This window comes from Anarhichas minor, unplaced genomic scaffold (assembly GCF_050575085.1).
Source record: "Anarhichas minor isolate MPS153535 unplaced genomic scaffold, ASM5057508v1 ptg000024l, whole genome shotgun sequence".
Taxonomy (NCBI): Eukaryota; Metazoa; Chordata; class Actinopteri; order Perciformes; family Anarhichadidae; genus Anarhichas; species Anarhichas minor.
This window is the reverse complement of record NW_027466470.1, coordinates 15,509,748-15,529,356: the sequence shown is the minus strand read 5'-3', so window position 1 is coordinate 15,529,356 and position 19,609 is coordinate 15,509,748. Positions and strand designations below refer to the sequence as shown.

Genomic DNA, 19,609 nt, shown 5'->3' with positions numbered 1-19,609 from the left:
TTCCTTTCCTCTTCTTTCTTTTCTCTATCGTTCGATCACTCTCCTCTCCCAGCTGTTTCCCTCCTCCTCAGCTCTTCTCACCTCTGACTCTTTTCTCCTCATTACTGAGGGACCCCCTTTTCCAGTAACCTGTCTTTTTTTAACCTTTTTTTCAATTCCTCTCTCTTCTTCCTTCAACATTTCAACCCTCCAGGCTTCCTCTTTCCATTATTATCTTATTTCATTATTCTGTCATTCAGGCAACAACAGACTGACATGCTTGTTTGTCTCCTTCTCTCTTTTTGTCTGTCTCCTTCTTCCCTCCTTTCTCTCGCTCTTCTGGTTTTTGTGCAAGCAGCAGCGAGCATTGAAGCTCATCTCCCGGCCAGAGCAAACAAAACCAAAGCCACATTCCCCGAGCTCAATTTGCTGTTACGTCTCAGCTCTGTGAATTGGGAGTTTTCAAGCTTGAAGTCTGGAGGAGCTGGGTGGCTTCTGGCTGCTATTCGGCTCACACCACTTTTTTTGTGTGTGTGTGTGTGTGTGTGTGTGTACCCAAGGAATTGGTTGTACTATATTGTATAGAGGACAAACAAATTGCATGTGTATTTAAGGCTTTTTTTTGTTTTTAAAGTAGTCATTCGGTTTCAGCAACTGAAAAATCACCAGAAACGTGACTTATAAAAATGTGTGTAAAAATGTTAACAACATTAATAACAGCAACTTCAACAACAGCAACAGTCAAATGCATGAATCTTGTCAATAACTCCATGTTCAGTCAACACCTTTTCTGTTAATATGATTATGATTATGATGATTATTAATAGTAGTAGAAGTGGTATTGTTGTTGTTATTATAATGGTTACTTTCTTTGGTGGTTGTGTAAATGGATGATAATGCCTTTCATATAAATGGTGTATGTTTTACCACCATGATGCTAAATTGTATTTTACTTTTACTGAGTTTATATTTGGTGGGTTTTTAGCATTGCAGCATAAAGAAAGTGCTTCTCTCTTTTTTAAAATATATATACTTGACTAGGAACTAGAACACTAAATTAAATATTTAATAGTACAGTTAATGCTCTACAATACATATTATAGTTACTACTTTGCAGATTGAGACTTTAAATTAATATTGATCCAATAATAGGGGCCATTCTGCCTAATGAGTACTTTTACTCTACTTTAAGTACATTTTCTTCACTTGGGGTATTGCTACTTTTACGCTGTATTTTATGCTATTTCTTACACCATTGGTTGCAGGCAAAGTCAAGGACAAATGTTCACTAGTGTGGAATATTAAGTTGTTTTAAAATGCAAATAATCACTTCTCTGTAGGAACCACTTCTCGGAGGAAGTAGTTTCCTACACGGACGCATTTCACTGAAAGCACCCAGGTGTCATCATTCGATGCTAGCTGCTAGCTCATTTCACGTAAGCTCTGTCAAATAGTTGAACGAGTAATTTAACTTCTGCCCACCGACGCTTGTCCGAGTGGGTGTTTGCTGCTCAGCGGACGTGTCCAGCTGCTCGCGAGCTGTCGGTGCAGCAGCGGTATCGGTTTGCTGCTCTGTACTAATCGTTAGCTAAGTGCTAACAACAGTGACAGCAGCCAACTTCACATGCGTCGACCGTTGCTGTCATTTCAAGCAGCTGCACATTAATAGGGATCACTGACAGGTAACGTTACATTTAGACTCAATTATTAACCACTGAGCGAGTCAGCATGAGAATGCCGCCTCTTTGTTGATGCCCTTTTGTAGATCTAGCTGGAAGTGTGCCTTGACAGTATAATGCCAGTGTACCGCTAACGTTAGTTATATCAAGATAAGTGTAAGTTTAATTTTGACATAACGTAGAAAGAAATGCCGCGTGCCTTATGATTCATGTGACATATATGCGAGAGATATGCGTTCACAGTACAACATACAGTAAACTTGTTGTAATAGCGCTGTATTTTAATGTGTTATGACTACATGCTGTGTTGAAACTGGCACACTTGCTTGTCGGAAATTTAAAAAAGCATACTTTTAGAGAGTGTACCATGTGTTTTGTATTTTGATCATGTGAATGTAAAGAAAAAAACTATTTGCACCTTTTTCAGTGTGTAATATTAATTTAGCTTTAGTGCCAAGTCACCAACAATGACTTATTGAATTCATTACCAGCAGGTGTAATAAGGCTTTGGTAAGATACTGACCCTCAGAGCTGCCTCATCAAAACTTTCCCAGGGCCACTTAGGCGCATACAAGCCTCTATGTGAATACACATTAACACATATTAATCTGAGTTGTGGTAGGTTTTCAGTTTACATGGATATAACTATTAATCTATCTGTTTGTCCCTCTCTTTTAGCTCTCCCCAGCGAACATCATGGAGCTCCAGGCGGTGTTGATGGCGGCTGGCGGGGGTTCTCGCATGCCGGATCTGACATACAACACCCCCAAACCAATGCTGCCTGTGGGCAACAAGCCCCTCATGTGGTACCCGCTGAACCTGCTGGAGAGGGTGGGCTTTGAAGGTGAGAGCTCCAAGTACTTCTTCTACGGAAACGACCACATCTGATATCCCTATTACTGCTCCCACTACTAATAAATACTATGAGAAGGTTCATGTTATCAGCAGGTCTAAGGATGCTGTCCTAAAAATGTCACTACGCCAAAAAATACTCAATTAGACATGATGTTGCCTAATTAGTCCTCTTCTCAGGACTGTGCTTGATTGACATCTACCTCACTGTCCTTTTTACTTTTGTAGCACCATTTAGTGCGGGACATCTTTATTGACCTGCCCTCCTTCAACCTGACCAGAGGTCTAATCAGCCAGAGTAATTGAAAACACCTGTGTCGGGGTGCAGGAAAAAAGTTAAAACAATAAAAAAAAAAAAAGAAATAGTTTGTCTTTCGCTCTCAGTCTTATTTTTTGTCCTCATTATGGAATGTGAGCATAATTTGTATTTCATCCTTCACATGATTTACATGATAAAAGATGGCTTTTAGAAACGATGTGCTCTGGTAATGTAACATTTCCTCGTCAGAGCCTCACATTAATTGGATCGGATGGTTGTGGCCCTCCATCCAGACTGTGTGACGGGGTCGGAAAGTGTTACAGGAGAGCGTTGGCATTCTTGGTTGGTTTCCACATGAACTGTAAAGAAGCAGAAATACAGCCCGTACTTCTACTGTACGTTTATGTGGCCCTCTTGGAGGACCTGGAACGAAAAAAATGTGCAAACGTCATTTCAGCGTTAATGTGGAGAAAGAGGAACTTGAAGAGAAAAGATCACCTCCTGTTCAAACTCAAGGACTGTAACTTTTTCATTTTAAACCATAGAAATAGAATAGGAGTAGAACAGACACCGTGGTCATTTGACAAGTACAAAATAAAATGGTGATTGTTGTTAGTTGTTATGGTGACAACAACACAAGTCAGTGGGGCCGTGAAATGTTGTCGTAGCTGGCTGGGGATAAATAAAAAGCTTGTACCTCTCCGGAGCCAAAACTACATTGTTTGCAATTGCAAAAGTATAAAAATGTTCGCTTCACTTTCCGTCCTGCCACGTTGATTTGAATGTAATTCTACTCCTATTGTTTTCTGTTTAAACACAAGTAATGTATCGGTAAAATTACTGGTTTAAAACCCCAAGTAAAAATGGCCGTCCCTTTTACATATTTACATTTTTTTTTTTTGAGAGCAAATGTTTCTGAGATACTTAAATAAGACCGATATTGTTGCATATTTCCCTGTGATATAACACAAGTTGACTGAGAAGATCAGACAAACTTAAATGTTTTTATTTTAATTACCAATTGGGTAGCTTTTCTGTTTGGTACCGATACAGAAGACGCGAGTGCTCTCAGCAACTTTGCTCCTTTCGCTGCATTTAACAAGTTTACAACTCTGCTGCTTTTTCCAGTCATAATTTCACCAGCTTGTCATCACACATCATCAGCCCGTGTCAGGTGTGCATTTCCTGTCTCGATTGTTCGCCTCTTGTGCTGCAGCGTGCAGTAGGTCCTCAACCTCTGGGCTTATAAAGGGATTTGTTGCAGTATGCTGTTCTTGCCAGTAAACAGGGCTGTTTGTTATAAAAAGCCTGTAGGTCCTCACTACCCTAAATAAAACTAGGTTTCTATACATAATCATCCTGTGTGGCCAGCAGTTTACTGTCTGCAGCCAGCTAGCCAAAGCCCTGCAATTTGCTTTTACTAGGCTGACACAGCTAGAGTGAACAAATGCCCGGTAGAAAACATTTTATGCAGACAAGGCAAATTAAAGCAGACGGACTCTGCAATGTTCCAAATTCACAAAGTGGTCTTTTAATGTTATCACCAACTTTATAAATACAAGGGAGCAGTGGTCTTAGCCTGATGTAATGTTTAGGATGTATTATAGGCAAATGGACTAGATCTTTGTACCGATTTAAGGTGTTGCGTTATCAGATCTGTGTGAGCAGGGATTAACATTTAGGTTCACCTAAAGCTGTAGGTCCAGATGGCGTCTCTCATTCAATTAAGGATCAGAGAGGAAGACCGTCATTTTTACTATTTATTTTTTCCCTCAAAAATAGAGGTCGAGGGAAGTTTTTAAGAAATGTCATAACCATCGTAAAGATTTGACTTTGTTTTCGGAGCAAACTATATTGGACATCAGGCTTTAGTGGGCAGCATGACGTGTTTTATTGCTTTCTGAAGACGTGTACGTTTTTTAAAAATGAATTTCAGTGAGAAAAAGATTTTAGGCGCAGTGATGCAACGCTTAATGTGCAAGAAAGGAGCGCTTAACTTAAAGGACAATCCTGGAGCACTGCAGAGTTACCTTGACATTGTTGCAGCGATCTGCTGAGGTCTTCATACTGATTTTCTGTGACCTGTGTTTTCAGAGGTGATCGTGATCACCACCAAAGAGGTCCAAAGGATGATGGGCACAGACCCTAAAATGAAGGACGTGAAGATGAAACTGGACGTGGTTTGCATCCAGGAAGACGGAGACATGGGCACCGCAGACGCTCTCAGACACATCCAGCGGAAGATCAAGGTGTGTGTGTGTCTTTGTGTGTACAGACCGCTAACTGAGTGTAGCATGCCACCATATCAACCTCTCACCAACAGAATAGTCTTTCAGGGTTTATTTAAAGTTTACATGCACACACCTCAATCACTTTGAATAGTTAGTATTTTTTTTGAATTTAGTTTTGAATTGTTGTTGTTTTTCTTGATTAACTAATGTCCAGAATAAGGAAGACACACTTTGTCTCCCCCCCCCCCCCCCCCCCACACTCATCTTAATGAATTCACTCTGACCTTCATGTTGTGTGTTTTGGATCAATACAATAACAGAAAACAGACTTTTTGTGAATTTATAAAAAGAATGCCAGTTCCTTGGAAAGACTGAAGTGTTCCAGCATTGTTAATTAATTGTTGTTTACACATCGCGACCTTAATTTGAGCAAGATAACGTGGCTAAGCTGTTAGTAATGAACAAGTGATAATTGCTTTATTATGTGGAGGAAGGGGAGGAGCCAACACTTATACACTCAACAATGCCATTGTTTTGTAAGCCAGTTTTCTTGTGTAATGTCGACCCTCTAGAAAAACATTGAGAGAGAAGTTGTGGGGGGGGGGGGGGGTTAGGCGGGCGTTGTGTGTACCGCTGGGTGACAACTGATCCGTGCCTTTCCATATGGTCAAGGCTGCCGAAGTGCCTCATTTCACCTTTTTAAAACACACACACAAACACGCACAGACGCACGCATTTACACATGCCGACATGGCATCCATGACCCTCAACCCCAATTTCCAGACCCCCCTCTGTATCCTGCCTGCTGACCCCCCCCCCCCCACACACACACACACACACACACACACACACACACACACACACACACACACACACACACACACACACACACACACACATCCCTCCCTTCATCCAATTCTCTCTAAGCAGATGAGGTCATGGTTAAGACTCAAACTCGCTGTGCTGCCAGTTTACCCAGTGCACCATTTATTCTCTTCCTGTAGTCATGCACATCTGCGCAACATTTGTGTTTGGATTAGTTCGGGTAAATGTCGTCCCTCTTTATATGCCACGGTTCTGACAGACCCCCAGAGACCACGAAGACATGTTTGTATGAGGTTTTGTGTTGACGTACTTTTTGAAGCATTTGCCCTTGTTTAATGTAGGACTATCAATGATTGCTTGGGGTTGGCTCGGTAACGTTGAGTATATAGACGGCTGTACTTTACGTTATAATTGCTGCTTCCTGTTTGGTTTCTCGACAATGTCTAGAGGGAAATAATGATCTACCTAAGAATCACAATCATCCTTCATCCTCTACGATTCTGAACCATTTACAAATAAAAAGAAAAAAAATGTAATTGAAAAAGACAAGTTAACTGCAGTCATTTGAAACATTTTACCGGCAGTTCTCTGCTGTAATATCCCCAAAAAATAAATAAATAAATGAAACAATCAAATTTACAAGAATTCCCACTTCCAACAGTCTCGGTTGAAAAATCGCTTCCTGATACCTTCTCTGTTTAGAGCGTGGCACATGAAGCGTACACTTGAAGGCATAAGGCCGCTCATTAAATTGTTCAGAGCGAAATCAGTCGGCTTTGCTTTTGGAAACGAATAAATCAAACACTTTAAATGCCGAATTTGTTGTGACAAGTGAGTTTAATGTTTTGTTTTTTTTCCTCTGGCATTTGAATGGGTCTGTACAAATACTTATTATTCTCTTTGCTCAAGAGTTTTTTGATCCATGCATGCATAGTATAACCACACACGTACACACACACACACACTTACTAGCTCCAGCATGCTCCCATTGAGAATAGTCGAGTCCCTAATCCTTTGAGCAGTCAGCTCGATTAGAGGCATTGAGTTACACACACTTGCACACTGGAGGGTGATGAGTGAGGAACTGTAACCATGGCTTGCCAAATCCCAGCACAGAGATCACTCAAACTGTCAAAGTGACGCATGAGTACAGTATAGACACACACACACACACTCACTCACTCACTCACTCACTCACTCACTCATCTCTTTACACAAACACCCTCCCATGAGGGGATTTGGTGTAGCCTATCAAACTTACATACTTACAGGAATCCGTGTGCACCGTGGGTGAGCGGAGCAGGTCATTCCTCTTGATTATTGAAAAGAGAGATTACAGGCAGCATATTTTATTTTGTTCCCTCTTCAAACTGCAAGGTTACAACAAAAGTTGAGGGATGTGCCTGATTATTACTTAGGTCTTTCACAATAAGCCCAACCAGTGAAAGGAGTGCTTTTCGTGCACTTTTTGCTTTGTGTGCTTAAAGCCTCTTTGACGTCAGGCTTAATCACCTGAGTGTGTGCAGGCGAATGGAACTACATATACGTCGGCGGTCCAGATTCAAAGGATCACCTTCGGTCTACACATGTTAGTCAGCGTGTGAGACGCGAGACAAAAGGTGAAGAGGGAGAGCCAAGTGAGAGATGGACCCGAGGCTTTTCATCTGAGGTGGACACGGCAAACGTGCTTAGATGAGACTTGTTTTGAACCACCTTGCTCTCCAACCTCCAAACCACCCTTTTCATCCTTCCTGTGACACACAATAGTTTACGTTTTCTATGTTAAGCCGAGGTTTGGGCACAAAGGATCAGGTGGTGGTGGAAATGCACTGCTTTAATATTTGCTAAGGACATGATGAATGAGAAGATCGTATGAATTGTATGGGAGCCATCTTGGAACAGTGTTCTGTTCTCATGACACATCCACGAGTAAATCCAGGAAAGACACGTTCACTCTCATACGCAATACCATCTGAGACTCTTAAAATGTATGGCCAGTTCATTTTATTATTCCTCTTCTGTAAATGTAATTTTAGTTCATAAATAAGGAGCAGTTTGCCGTCATATACATGGGGAGAGGTTACAGTCGACTTAACTCGCCCACATCAGCCAACCGAAAACAAGAGAAGAAAACTGAAATCTGCATAAAGCTGCAGACTTGGGTGTTGATTTGTAGCGGGATAAGTACTTATTTAATTTTTTTGTTAAAAATATTTCCTAATAGATTTTAAATTCGCTTTATTATAAGCTGCTAGCTTTCTCGCAGCTAGCTATCTCGCTGCTAGCTATCCCGCTGCTAGCTTTCCCGCTGCTAGCTATCTCGCTGCTAGCTATCCCGCTGCTAGCTATCTCGCTGCTAGCTATCCCGCTGCTAGCTTTCCCGCTGCTAGCTTTCTCGCTGCTAGCTTTCTCACTTAAAAATCCTGTGTAGATATTATTTGATTAAAAAGGCCTTCATCAGGCAAGCTCCAAAACAAAATGGACACAATCACATTGCATACAGAGTTTCCAAGTATTGTTAAAGTGGGTCGAGATTGTGTAATCAGAAGTTTTGGACCACTGGGACAAGTGTGTGTCCGTGTGTGTGTGTGTGTGTGTGTTTGTGCATCAGTGTGTGTGGTCCTGACCTGTCCAGAGATCCTGGCTGTTGAAAGGCCAAAGTGTCTCTGTCTCCCCAGCTGACTCCACTCTGCTGTCGCCTGAGTGTGTGTGTGTGCCTGTGTATGGGGATTGTGCATGTTTTTGTGTGTGTCTGTGTGCGCGCATACTTGTGTGCTCTGGTTCAGAACATGTGTGTGTGTGTGTTGGAGAGGAGAGTTGAAAGGTCTCTGAGTTTCAGTGTCAGTAGATCTCCTGCAGACACCTCCAGCTTTGCCGTGGCAGCTTCCTGTCGCCAGGTCCCGACCAGGTTACGCTGGGAGTTACCTCTAGGTCAACTCCACGACCCCTGACCCCACTGATACCGGCCCTCTGCACACACACTCGCACACGGAGAGCTCAGCTCTTCAACATTCACCCTTAGTGTTCGTTACTTACAAAATCAAGTGAATTCTTTAATCCTTTGTAGTTTCCATACCGCTTCATAATTTTCACGTATTTCAAGTGAAATGGTGAAGTGTTAAAGGGCTTCCTCTCCAATTTCAGAATGTAGTAGACAGAAAAACAGATGTGTACCGCTGTAGTGTTATTGGTTTCTTCATTCATTCATTCATTTTTCTTAATCAGGCTAAACAGTTGAGGTGTTTTGGTTGTGTTTTCTTAAATATTTTAAAATGCATCTTTTTACTTGAGCTATATACTTATACACTGATGTGCTTCAGTGAATGCAGTACATTAAGTTTCGCCAGCGCCTCCCATCATCTATTTTCTCTTCACTCTTTCCCCCTTCCATCTTTTCCTTATTATACTTCCAATGTTCCTCTCTTTTTCTTTCTTCATTTTTGACAGGTTGATTTTTTACTAACCAGTTTATCTTCCTTACACCCCCCCCCCCCCCCCCCCAAATCTCTCACTCTTTCTTTTCCTTCTTCCCTCCGTCACAGACATAGTAAAGATGTCTCTGTCGTTACGGCGGCTGGTGCTAATGGTGGGATTAAGTCTTATGCTGACAGCCTTCATCACAGGACAGACAGATGGATACCGCACACAGACACACAAATGTGGGCGCACCCACATGTAAACACACACACACACACACACAGGCAGACATGTAACGTCCGTGGAGGCCAGTTCATAGGATTGATGTCTGTTTTGTGCTCCCTGTCGTTGGTGGTAGAGTAAGTGATATCTCTATGGGATTCACAAGCTGTGTATTGATATACAGACCTAGATTGGTTTACACATTATTATTATACGGCTGGAACGCTGAGCATAGTTTGAGTTTTAGTTTATGATGGAAATAATCTCTGAAGTGTGAAATTCTTAAAGAATATTCTTTCTCTGGCCTTCTTTGGCAAATGATGGAGGGTTTCTTAAATACGAGTGTCTTTTGTCATTTGGGTTTTGGAAATCAAGCACCAAGATCCTTATTCTGTTTGCATCATGATGTCAGAGCGGTGCTGCTTTTGGATCAGTTCATAGGAAGGTGCTTAAAGTCGGGCGACCTAGCTTTGTTGTCCTTGGTGAAAGAGTGAGATAGGAAGTTATTTATGTGATATTCTGTCATTCTCTGCCAGGATAATAGAAAACAATTATAAAAAATATTTACAAATTTAGAGGTGGCCTTGATTTATTTCACCCACTTATTTTTTTCAGAGATGTGATCGCTCACAGGCTGAAAAGTAAACCTCTGTCCAGCACTGTTTGAAACAATGAATGGAGAATTACAACTATCGTGCAAAAGGGTTGAGCAAAATATAAATTGCATTTTGCAAACTGTTGCTGATCAGGTCATACCGCCCGGTTCAATATCAAAGTAGTTCCAATAGTGCAACATTTCCAGCTAAAGCTGTTTTTTACGTTGTCACTGTGGCCTTTTGTTATTTGTAGCAGCTCAACTATTGTTTGGTCCTATAAGCCGGTTTTCTGTTGTTGGGAACTTCATTCATCTTCTAATGTTGCAAGTTTTAATTTGAAGTTATTTGTTTGCATTCATTGCTGTGATGTCACTGTACACGTGTAGCTAAAGGATGATGAGGCAGCATTTCAACAATACAGCTCACTTTCAAACAAAGGAGTTGAATCAGATGATGAGAACCAGACGCTTTCTTAAAACATTGATAACGGTTTGGCTGGTGTACAAGCAGTGCTACCAAGGAGGAGCCCACTGTTGACCAAGAACAGTTATTTCTTCATTCTCCTCCATCTGTGTCTGTCTCAAACTCCGTCTCGGTGAGCCAATTTCTGTTGTGAGTATTGAAATAACCCAGTTCAAGCTCTCATGTCCTGAGGTGTTTATGTGGAGCGATGTCGCCACATATATTTATGTGTAGTCTGCGTGCGCGCTGAGACGACTTTCGTGAGTGAGGAAACCTCACTTTGTAAACACGACTCGCCCTTCAAGCTATATCTTATGCATTTTGTACGTGTTTGCAGGGGAGACAATGGAAATGTCTGCAAATTCACAACAGGCGGGAAGATTCGGTTCCAAAAATAGAGGACAAGCCAGAAACTTCCATTTGAAAGCCTGAGAGACCCAGTATGTTATGGTCCTTTTGTCACATCTTATTTATACACCGTCTCACTTTACTGTCTCGTTCCACCCGACCTCCCTCTTCAGACGGACGTCCTGGTGGTGAGCTGTGACCTGATAACAGATGTGGCGCTTCACGAGGTGGTCGACCTGTTCAGAGCCCACAATGCAACACTGGCCATGCTGATGAGCAACGCCCATGAGTTCACAGAGACGGTCCCAGGCCAGAAGGGCAAGAAAAAGACAGGTAAGAAGAAAAAGTAATCACAGGGGAAGACACAGTTACTGCAGACATTACCTGCATGCCATGATTCTGATAGGATGTGTGATTGGTCATTATATATTTACACTTAAAGAATTCATTTCAGTGAAGGTCTTAATGCTCGTCATTCATATGCAATGGCCTATGCCCCAAATATTTAAGAGAGGAAACGGGCTTCCTCATAAATTCAACCAAACTTAAATTGCTAAATGTGTCACTTACTCTTAGCCTCCATTGTTTTGTGTTAACATTACATATTGTGTATTTTTTCCCCCCCAGGTGAACAGAGAGACTTTGTGGGAGTGGATCAGTCAGGGAAGAGGCTGCTGTTCATAGCCAATGAGGCAGATCTGGAGGACGGGCTGTCAATTAGGAAGTCTATCATGAGGAAGTAAGTCATTTTAAAAATGGGTTTATCTGGATTACAAAAACATATTTTATCTCTTACCTCGAGTGCTTTTATCTCTATCTATCCATGCAGATAGGTTTGGTTTAATTTTGAGATATCTCCCCCCCACCCCACTATAGTAAATCACATGTAGAAAATACTCAATATATAATAATCAACAGCCCTTGTTGTGAACCGTTTTAAAGGGACAGTTTCTCCAGTAGAAACAAGTGAAAACCGTTCACAACAAATCCTGTGGACTCCTCTATTGCAACGTTGTGTTATATTCATGGCTAAATATCGCTGGTGAGAAAATACTTTTGGTAATTAGGTGAGCCGACCGTTAAACGATCAGTGTTTGGGATAAATATGTTCTGTGATTAGGTTTAGATCAGAGTCAGTGTGTTTTAGGCTGAAAGGCTCTGTGGCGGGTGTGTGGGATTTCTGTTACAGGAAGAGTACTCTAGGTAGGTTTTCCTTTCTGAGTCCTAAAATGCATGTATGTGTGAGAGCGGGTGTTTTGGGAGCTCGTAAATACTTCATGGAGCCAAAGCCACTGTAAATTCTGGCCAATAAGAGGGGGGCCAGAGCAGCTGCTTGCAAGCTTCCCTGCACAGAGAAATCTTCAGCCACACACACACACACACACACACACAGAAAGAAATGCTTGTATGAACACACACACAGAAACCTCGGGGTGGACATTGATGGAGAGAAAACACTCCCACGTTGTCATCTGTGTTATGGAAACACGAGCCCACAGCTAAACATTTATGGCTTACGTTGAAGGACTTAGAACTTTTAAATCACCTCTGATCATTTATACACACACATGCGTCACACAACCATACAAGACAAATCTCTCCACGTACAGTATTTATGCAGACGGTAACACATGGCAGAATAAATTCCAGAGTTGTGTTTTTTTAATTATTTTTTTTTTTTTAAATATATAACATCACTGGGTAGTTTTACAAGATCTGACTGTTTTGCACATCAGTACCATCCAGTCAGAGGTCATTTCGTCATGGCACGTCATACGCACACTACAGGTGCCTTCCTTTTATAATTTGTATTTTACACGTGCACACAGTCTCATTCATGGAACATTTGTGCTCACCAGTTTGATCCCAGCTGGGTCTTTTGTACAGAGCATTAAATCTCCAGTTTATTTGCTTCCAGTTCCAATTCATTCTCTTCAGCCATCAGTGCTGTGCCACCGTCCACACGATTCACTCTTTCATCCTTGTTCAAAATGAAGATTTGAATACATTGAATGCACTCCTCACAGTGCCCACCAATCCAATGGTCAAACGTGGATCTTGTTTAGTTTTTTTTCTCGACTAAAGTCATAATTCTTTTTCCCTCTTCACTTCGTTCTTTTAAGCATCTCTCCCTTATTCTGTGCGTCATACCATACATCTGTTTGTTTATCCATTCTTTCATCCTTGTTCGTCCTCAATCCTGTGCTCTTTTTTTTCTCCTCTCCTTCTTTACGTTTTCCACATGGTGGAGTGTTCGCTCAAAACATTCTGCACATGTGAGATAGTTTGACCTGGAAATCGCTTAAAACGGTGTGAAAGGACTCCAGCAGAGCTTCCCCTCCTACGTTACAGCTCCACCTGTCAGGGTCTCTTGGACGCAGGCCTGGAGGAACTGTTGGCTGCGTGTTAATTGGCCGATTCCAAATAAAAATAGTTTGAATCGTGAGAAAGACTCAAGCAGAACCATTGAGGTAGTGTCATTAAATTACAGTCAGTATTAAACACGTCCATACTTCTCCATCATGTGTCTTTACTATGATGGTAACATGGTTGCTTGTAAAATAATAATAAACAAAGCAGGGAAGCTATAAAAGGTTGCATCACATTTTTGAGAAGCAGATCTTAAGTGCATTGACCTTTTTAAGATATTGGACCTGGAGTTTTTGTGCATCTGTTTGCAATGATTGCACGAGACAGACGGGCTGAAACCGGCCCAATCAGCACAAACACCACACGCTGCACCTTCCACAACTGTAATAACTTCCATTGCAGTTCAACAACAGGGCATGATTACATTAGGAACAAACTGTTTTAATGTGTAACCTTTATGTTACTGTACCTGGTACTAAATGTACCATCAACATATGCTGCTACTGGAAGCCATAAAGGGAAAGTTAATCAATATTATCTTGTATTCATACACTCTTCTGTTCTGTTGTGCATCGGCTTTATTTGTTTTATGGATATTTGTTTACTTGCTGGCTCGTTATAGTTTTTTTTATTTATTTTTTTTAATGTCAGAATCTGTGAATCATTTGGTAGGCTTTAAAACCTAAAATCCAAATGCTGGCATATGTGTTAGTCTGGTTTTCATTTTCCTTTTTCTTTAGCCTTTCTTCAACATTTATGAAATCTCAAAACATAAACATTAGGCCTGAAACGATCGAGTATTTGCCATTTATTAAACAAAAAAGCCCAACGCACGCTGGTAACGGCTTCTCAAATGCGATGCGTTGTTTCTGATTGTTTGTTCGACAAAATCTCAATTTCAAGATCTGACTTGGTGACATTTTATGCACTAAATAGGATTCTGTATATATAAGATGTGCTGGTCAGTCATCAAGAGTAACTGCACCACACCTGCAGGTCCATCTGCGCTGAAATATGCGAGCCAGCTCAATTAAGGAAGCATCTTTTAAGCCTTGCATGGTATTAAGGGAATCACACGCATTTTGTTTTGGACGCCATGCTCTGGATGAGTCGTAAGCTCTTTTAGCCCTGCTGGCTCTGGAGTGGAAACCTGACTAATGAGAGAATTAACGGTCGTTCTGCTGTGCCTGAGTCATCGTCCGCTGTGGGGTTTTAGTTTAACTAAATAAGACACGATGCTGCGTGTGTTTGCGCGCGCGAGAGAGAGAGAGATGTGACTCCTCTCTTCCACTGAGGACTTTCGTGGTACTTTAGCAGTCCATCATTAATCCAAGTGTTGAGTCATCCTCGCCTGCAGAGACACTAAATTCCTGCTCCACTTGACACCGAGGTGTACAGCACTCGCAGCAACCAGAAGTCACGTGACGTTGCTGGAAGAGCAACATGTTTACCCTCGTTTGGGAAACACAAGATGTTTGTTGCATTCTGCCAAATGTGTAAATGAATAAAGTGGTATGTGGCCAGTGCTCGGTGTTTTTCTATGCCGTGTGTATGAGGCACACGTCATAGTATTCTCGAGAAAATGTTTTTTTGGCACATCTGTTATATTTAGGTATTGAATGTGTAATTTGAGTGACTGAGATCATGTCTAATCATCCTCTGAGTTACTTTCCAAATGGCTGAAACCATTTCCTTCATTAGGGTGTAGCACCTGTACTGTGATACTCCCTCGTCGTCCTCGTGCATGTGACCCAGCAGTTTCCACTCTACTAAAATCAAGTCCTTTGACATCTTAAAAACAGGCTGTGGCTCAGTGTCAAGTCAAACTATTTTTGGTTTGCTTTTTTTTTCTTCATGAAATTAAGAGTGTTCTGCTAATGTCAAAAAGAATTCATTCGGTGGCTGGATTCATATAATTAATGGCAGTGGTCAGATGAGGTCCAGTGGGCAGAACCAACACTGCTGTTCACCATGTTTTTGTGAAGCCTGAAGTGCTGCACATCCCTTATACCTGTTCTTCACCATGCTGCCCTTCACTTTTAAGAGCACCTGTTCCTGCTCTTGACTCGTGCCCCCAGATGCCAAACGGTGATGTCACATGCTGGGTGTTCCCATAAATTCCGCTTTAAGCCCACGATACAGATGCACACACACACACACACACGCAGGCGCACACCTGGGAAATGTTGTTTGAATAAATACATTTGACAAACACCTGCAGAGCGTGTCTGTGCTCGCACATGTGTTTTTATGCTTTTTAATAAAATAGCCAAACAGACGGAACCACACACACACACACACGCTTTCAGCATTTGGTTGTGAAATATGTGTGACGAGGCAATCCTCCTGAGTCACTCTAGTTATAGTGCAGGCCTGGTTAAGACGGGGAGAGTTAAAAGGAGAAAGGTCAACATTGTAGAGAAGAGTGTTTGATGAAAGAGAGAGGAAGGAAGTGAGAGGTAGAGGGGTTGCATCATTCACCATTTTCCGTATCCTATCTTGGGTCATGGCAGATAGACTTTATTTGACATTTATTCATAATTAGAAATTTCTCTGTGCATGTTAAAGAGGAGTTTTAAAGTCTCTGAACACCCACACAGGTGTTTTCAGTTTATGGTCCCGTTACTGGCACTGCTGGTGATGGTTTGGTAGACTAGTGCTGGTGGCGCCGGCTAAATCAAAAGATACCGATAGCAACAATAACAGGTTCATTAGTAGAACCGATATGTATATACAGATGGTTGACAAATTAAAGAAAAACCATAAATACAAGTAGAGAAGCTTAATAAATGAAAATGCTTCCGATTAGAATCAGAAATCAGTCTCTAGTCAACTGGCCGTCACTCCACAGCCGCAGATTAATCCCCTGGTATCAGTTCATCTATAAAACTATCATTGGTGAAACCCCCCACATACCTCCGCTCTCTACTCACCATCTCCAACAGGAACCGCAATTTACGCTCCAGCAATTTAATCAACACGGTCATTCAAAACGTTCTGCACCGCCTTCGGCCACAAAAGAAGCTAAAACTCCACACCCTCATTCCGTCACCGTCCTCCAACAACTCATTACAAACGATAGACTGTGACCGCTGCAACCGTTTGTTTGTTATTTATTTATTGTACATATTATGATGTAATCTTTGTACGAGATTCGTTTGTAACGACTTGCCTTTTTGGACAGGTCGTCATTGTTAATGAGAACTGGTTCTCAATTTACTTATTTGGTTAAATAAAGGTCAAATTAAAAAAGAAACGTAAAATAAATACTTTATTTGATCCCCAGGAGGGTATCGGTATGTTGAGCCAAATGATCTGAATCACATGCCATGGACTTTTCAGTCACCAGTAACCCAGATTTGAGAGAACACTTTAGACGATGCTCCCCACCATCATCGTCAAAACACTAAATAAAAGAATATGCATGTATTTATGTTTTGCCTGTAAAATAACATAGAATCTCAGATTTAGTTTCAACTGATTTCAGTTTGAAAACATAGATCGGCCCGCTCAGGATCTTCACATATAAACAGTGAACCGTCATCTGCTTTTAATTTAGTCAAAGTTACGCTATTGTTGTGTGGTAACGAGGCACAGACTTTTCAAATCAATCTGCTTTTACAACTTTAATAATCTAAATCAGTGCAGCATGCTTTGAAAGCTGGTGAGCAGTAATGGAAGGCCTACAGTGGGTACGGAAAGTATTCAGACCCCTTTAAAGTTTTCACTCTTTGTTTCATTGCAGCCATTTGCTAAAATCAAAAAAGTTAATTTTATTTCTCATTAATGTACACTCAGCACCCCATCTTGACAGAAAAAAACAGAAATGTAGAAATTTTGCAAATTTGTTAAAAAAAGAAAAAATGAAATATCACATGGTCACAAGTATTCAGACCCTTTGCTCAGTATTGAGTAGAAGCACCCTTTTGAGCTAGTACAGCCATGAGTCTTCTTGGGAATGATGCAACAAGTTTTTCACACCTGGATTTGGGGATCCTCTGCCATTCTTCCTTGCAGATCCTCTCCAGTTCCGTCAGGTTGGATGGTGAACGTTGGTGGACAGACATTTTCAGGTCTCTCCAGAGATGCTCAATTGGGTTTAGGTCAGGGCTCTGGCTGGGCCAGTCAAGAATGGTCACAGAGTTGTTCCGAAGCCACTCCTTTGTTATTTTAGCTGTGTGCTTAGGGTCATTGTCTTGTTGGAAGGTGAACCTTCGGCCCAGAGCACTCTGGAAGAGGTTTTCTTCCAGGATATCTCTGTACTTGGCCGTATTCATCTTTCCTTCAATTGCAACCAGTCGTCCTGTCCCTGCAGCTGAAAAACACCCCCATAGCATGATGCTGCCACCACCATGTTTCACTGTTGGGATTGTATTGGGCAGGTGATGAGCAGTGCCTGGTTTTCTCCACACATACCGCTTAGAATTAATGCCAAAAAGTTCAATCTTGGTCTCATCAGACCAGAGAATCTTATTTCTCATAGTCTGGGAGTCCTTCATGTGTTTTTTGGCAAACTCTATGCGGGCTTTCATATGTCTTGCACTGAGGAGAGGCTTCTGTCGGGCCACTCTGCCATAAAGCCCCGACTGGTGGAGGGCTGCAGTGATAGTTGACTTTGTGGAACTTTCTCCCATCTCCCTACTGCATCTCTGGAGCTCAGCCACAGTGATCTTTGGGTTCTTCTTTACCTCTCTCACCAAGGCTCTTCTTCCACGATTGCTCAGTTTGGCTGGACGGCCAGGTCTAGGAAGAGTTCTGGTCGTCCCAAACTTCTTCCATTTAAGGATTATGGAGGCCACTGTGCTCTTAGGAACCTTGAGTGCTGCAGAAATTCTTTTGTAACCTTGGCCAGATCTGTGCCTTGCCACAATTCTGTCTCTGAGCTCCTTGGGCAGTTCCTTCGACCTCATGATTCTCATTTGCTCTGACATGCACTGTGAGCTGTAAGGTCTTATATAGACAGGTGTGTGCCTTTCCTAATCAAGTCCAATCAGTTTAATTAAACACAGCTGGACTCCAATGAAGGAGTAGAACCATCTCAAGGAGGATCAGAAGAAATGGACAGCATGTGAGTTAAATATGAGTGTCACAGCAAAGGGTCTGAATACTTATGACCATGTGATATTTCAGTTTTTCTTTTTTAATAAATTTGCAAATATTTCTACATTTCTGTTTTTTCTGTCAAGATGGGGGGCTGAGTGTACATTAATGAGAAATAAAATGAACTTTTTTGATTTTAGCAAATGGCTGCAATGAAAAAAGAGTGAAAAATGTAAAGGGGTCTGAATACTTTCCGTACCCACTGTATATGTGATTCGCAAATGGACTAAAACATGTAAAAGCACCGGTATGCTCCTTTTAGGAACAATGCGCCCTGCAGCTTTTACTATGTAGTGACTGAAGAGGAAGAGGAGGAGAGGTCGTCGGAGAAGACGAAGGGCTTTACTGAAACCCGGAGGATGACATGGTTTTCTTTGGCTCTCGCTTCGTAAATGTCACATGGTCAAACTGTGTGATAAATAAATGTGTGAATGAGTAAATGCATGATTGGGGGTGACGCTGTGTCTGTGTGCATGTGACCCCCCCATAAACCTGTCTCACTGGCGGCAGCTCTGTGGGGCGACATCTACGGTAGCTGACGGAGGACAATAGACAGATGTCACTATTCTCTGACTTTTATGTGAGCCCACGGCCGTGTCTGGCTTTCATCAAAAGTTCCCGTCCTATGTGCAAAGCGGAGGTAAATTAAAAGGGCTTTCAGTAAACGAGAAGCAAACATAAATATAAACACAGCAGGTGATGGAAAGAATCAAAGCGAGTTGTCCTCGAAAGTAGCAGCCATGGTTATAACGCTTGTTCATGAAAGTGGTGCACGCATGCAGTGCGGCGGGACTCCACAAACGCATATTCTGATGAAAACTCTGCTGTATTTTTTCAGCCCAAAAAAATGGGCCATATTCACAAACAGCAAAAATGATGAATAGTTAATATACTATTGCATTGACCAAGTGTATTAAATAGCTATGAAATTGTCGCCCTTTCATCCTCGATTATTGTCATAATTAAAATATAAATATAAACCGAGTGTCCCAGACTTTGCTTACAATGGAGTTTATGACCATGTCCACATTGAAATGTGACAGTTGTGGTTTTAATTGTTTTTACTGACTCGGCCGAAAATGATCGGCTCCTCCACCAACTTGGACCTCCACCAGCATGGCACCAACTAGTGCCATGAAATTGGGCAAATGAAGCCCACGTTCAGTTGTGAAATGCTGTTGCTTTTTTGCTTTAGGGGCCATGCTTCTCTCTTACAACGACTTATTTTGTGCGCAAATTAAGAACATTTCTACGCACGTAATTGTGATT

The 19,609-nt window shown here is 41.7% G+C and overlaps 1 protein-coding gene across 2 annotated transcripts in view; it reads left to right on the top strand.

Annotated features, from left to right (window-relative positions):
* Window positions 1–1,395: 1,395 nt before the first annotated feature.
* eif2b3 (eukaryotic translation initiation factor 2B, subunit 3 gamma) overlaps window positions 1,396–19,609 on the top strand; it is a 28,960-nt gene continuing 10,746 nt past the window's right edge. Inside the window, exons 1-5 of one of the 2 annotated variants that reach the window (XM_076097704.1) lie at window positions 1,396–1,415; window positions 2,337–2,502; window positions 4,864–5,018; window positions 11,044–11,203; window positions 11,498–11,609. In XM_076097704.1, coding sequence (XP_075953819.1) covers window positions 2,355–2,502; window positions 4,864–5,018; window positions 11,044–11,203; window positions 11,498–11,609 — 575 coding nt within the window. In that variant the 5' untranslated portion in view covers window positions 1,396–1,415; window positions 2,337–2,354. The other variant, XM_076097705.1, reaches the window with a different exon arrangement.